The sequence below is a fragment of the Aplysia californica genome, unplaced genomic scaffold (assembly GCF_000002075.1).
Source record: "Aplysia californica isolate F4 #8 unplaced genomic scaffold, AplCal3.0 scaffold00096, whole genome shotgun sequence".
Lineage (NCBI taxonomy): Eukaryota > Metazoa > Mollusca > Gastropoda > Aplysiida > Aplysiidae > Aplysia > Aplysia californica.
The window spans coordinates 1,435,558-1,438,143 of record NW_004797366.1 but is presented as its reverse complement, the minus strand read 5'-3'; the positions used below and the strand labels follow the sequence as shown (position 1 = coordinate 1,438,143).

The window sequence follows — 2,586 nt, the reverse complement described above, 5'->3', positions numbered from 1 at the left end:
GGAAAGAAGGAGGGAGAAAAGGACGATAGATGTTTGATAGGAAAGAAGGAGGGAGAAAAGGACGATAGATGTTTGATAGGAAAGAAGGAGGGAGAAAAGGACGATAGATGTTTGATAGGAAAGAAAAAGCAAACAACACCACAGCACCCACCAACTATCCAAGGTTTAATTTTAGAAAGAGTTTCACGGCTCTTACAACACAATTAAGTCACGTAAGAGCACAAGCCGATCGCGCCCGACTCGTCGCTTTAAAAACATATACGCTTGTTTCCCGGCGACGAGTCGGGCAGTCGACCAGACCCGACCCGACCGACCCAACCCGACCCGACCCCATCCTCAATGGACACCCGGTATAATCACTAGATCTACATCACAAATCCTTGTAGAAACACGAGGTTCGTCGTGCAGTATTCAGACAAGATCAACTTTGAACTGGGAGAAATTTATTATTGAACAGGTGGTGAGAAATTAAAGAAGAGTTTGAATGTTTTTGTTTAATAAAGTTTACAGCGCTCGCAACTGCATAAGGTCATAAGAGCGCCAAGGGGTGGATGTCAACAGAGCAATCCAAACGGGGAATCACGTTTACTCTGTTCACCTCTCTAGCCTCAACTGCACAAAGTCTGCTTCCACTATTATAGTATCAAGGCACCCCGGAAATAGCAGTTCACAAGAGAGAGACAAACATACAAAAGAAAGAAAGTAATGAAGGAGGACCTACCAGTGGCGCCCTCCAACCACCCGCTTTGAAGAAGAATAAAAGGGAAACAAATATAATATAGAAAATGAAGGGCGGCACAGTGAAACGGCGTGAAAAAAAGAGGAGGAGGATGAGGATAATGAGGCGCAGGAGAAGGAGGAGGAGGAGGAAGAGGAGAAGCAGTGGGAGGAGTAGGAGGACAAGGAGAAGAGAGAGTGGGAAGAAGATAGCAAGAGGACAAGGAAAACGCGATAGTTGTGATGGTGCGGAATAAACAAAGATGAAGGCGATGTTGCGGATTAATAAAAGCTTTCATCAGTAAACCTCGGTCTCCAGTGAGTGGGCGTCAGTGGTCTAGTAGTTAGGCTACCGGACCCGTGATAGTAAAACTGCGGGTTCGGAGGTTCGAGCCTCAGCTTAGCCCTGTGTTGTGTCTTTGGGAAATGCACTTTACACGAATTCCCCTTTTAGCTAGGTCCTTTCGGAGATGGACTTTAAAATCGGAGGTCCCACCTCTTAAATAACCTAATAGAGTTGATAGGGACGTTAAATCTGTACCATTTTCCGCCCTCTTCTCTCTCTCTCTCTCTCTCTCTCCCTCTCTCTCTCTCTCTCTCTCTCTCTCTCTCCCCTCTCTCCCCACCCCACCCCAAACAACAACAACAACAACAACAACAACAACAACAACAACAAAAACAACAACAACAACAACAACAAACGAAAATAAAACACCAACAATATATCAACATGTACATTTACCAGTTGAAGAAGACGATGCAGGTTCTGATGACGAGTACCCGGTGAGTGAACAGCCCCCACACCTTGGCCTGGGGTCCCTCGTCTGCTGTGCTCGAGTCTACCGCTCCCAGCGGAAGCTTCGTCTTGTTGGAGCTGCAGATCTTCTCCAGAATTTTCTCCGTCTCTTTGTATTTTTTCTTTTCGAGAAGCCAGCGTGGAGACTCTGGGATGAGCCTGACGAGACAGTCGGAGGAATTAGACACGTAGGCTACTTTCAGTAAGTGTCAATTTATTATTCTATTTGAGGTTTTCATAAACTCAAGTTTAACAACAAATTCGTTTCGTGTAAGAGATCTACGAAAACTATTTCTGGAATATCTGGAACTTTGAAACTCACGAGGTTATCATTCTCGGAGATTTGACTGAAGAATTTGCGGAACATATCATTTATCATGTCTGCAGAATTATTATGTCGTGTACCTTTCCCACATGGATTGTTGCGCAGTGCAACGTGGGCAGCACGGTCAAGACGTTGCGTCTTACAGCTCCTTCATTTTTTAAAAATGTTCTCTCTCAACCCTCATCCAAGGCGTTCCATACGAGCTCAACCTTCACCCAAGGCGTTCCACACGAGATGGTTTACCACTACCCCATAAAACAAAGCAAATGCATCAACAGATTACAAACGAGAAATCACTTTATCCTCAGTCAGGGGAAAACAGTTACATGGAGCGGCGGTTGGGGGTTTGGGAGGGGGGTGGGGGTGTTTTCGTTTTACTTAACAACCCTGGTAGGCCTGCATGATTAACTCAGGCCATGATCATGTTATCGAGGCACCGCTACTCTCACTACTCACCACCACAGAGAAAACAAGGGCACGGTGCACAGGCAGAGCACGAGCTGAATTTCCCGCCAGTCTCGAGAGATGTAGGCCACCGGAAGTATCAGGAGCACGCCTATTGTCCACATGACCTCCACCATCATGCCCGTGAACGTTCGCTTACTGGGCCCGACCAGCTCGATCCCTGTACACAGATACCGGAATGATGATGACAATAACAATAATTTTAAAAAATAAATAAAAATAAAATAATAATAATATTAATAATAATGATCATGATGGTGATAATAATAACAATAAAAATAAC

The 2,586-nt window shown here is 45.0% G+C and overlaps 1 protein-coding gene across 1 annotated transcript in view; it reads right to left on the bottom strand.

Moving 5' to 3' along the window:
• The window catches only part of LOC101847326 (organic cation transporter protein), a gene marked incomplete at its 5' end in the record, with an annotated part of 8,678 nt that extends 6,215 nt beyond the window's left edge, over window positions 1-2,463 (bottom strand). The window contains 2 exon segments of the mRNA XM_005095149.3: window positions 1,460-1,672; window positions 2,295-2,463. Of these exon segments, the coding sequence (XP_005095206.2) occupies window positions 1,460-1,672; window positions 2,295-2,463 (382 nt within the window).
• Window positions 2,464-2,586: the final 123 nt, after the last annotated feature.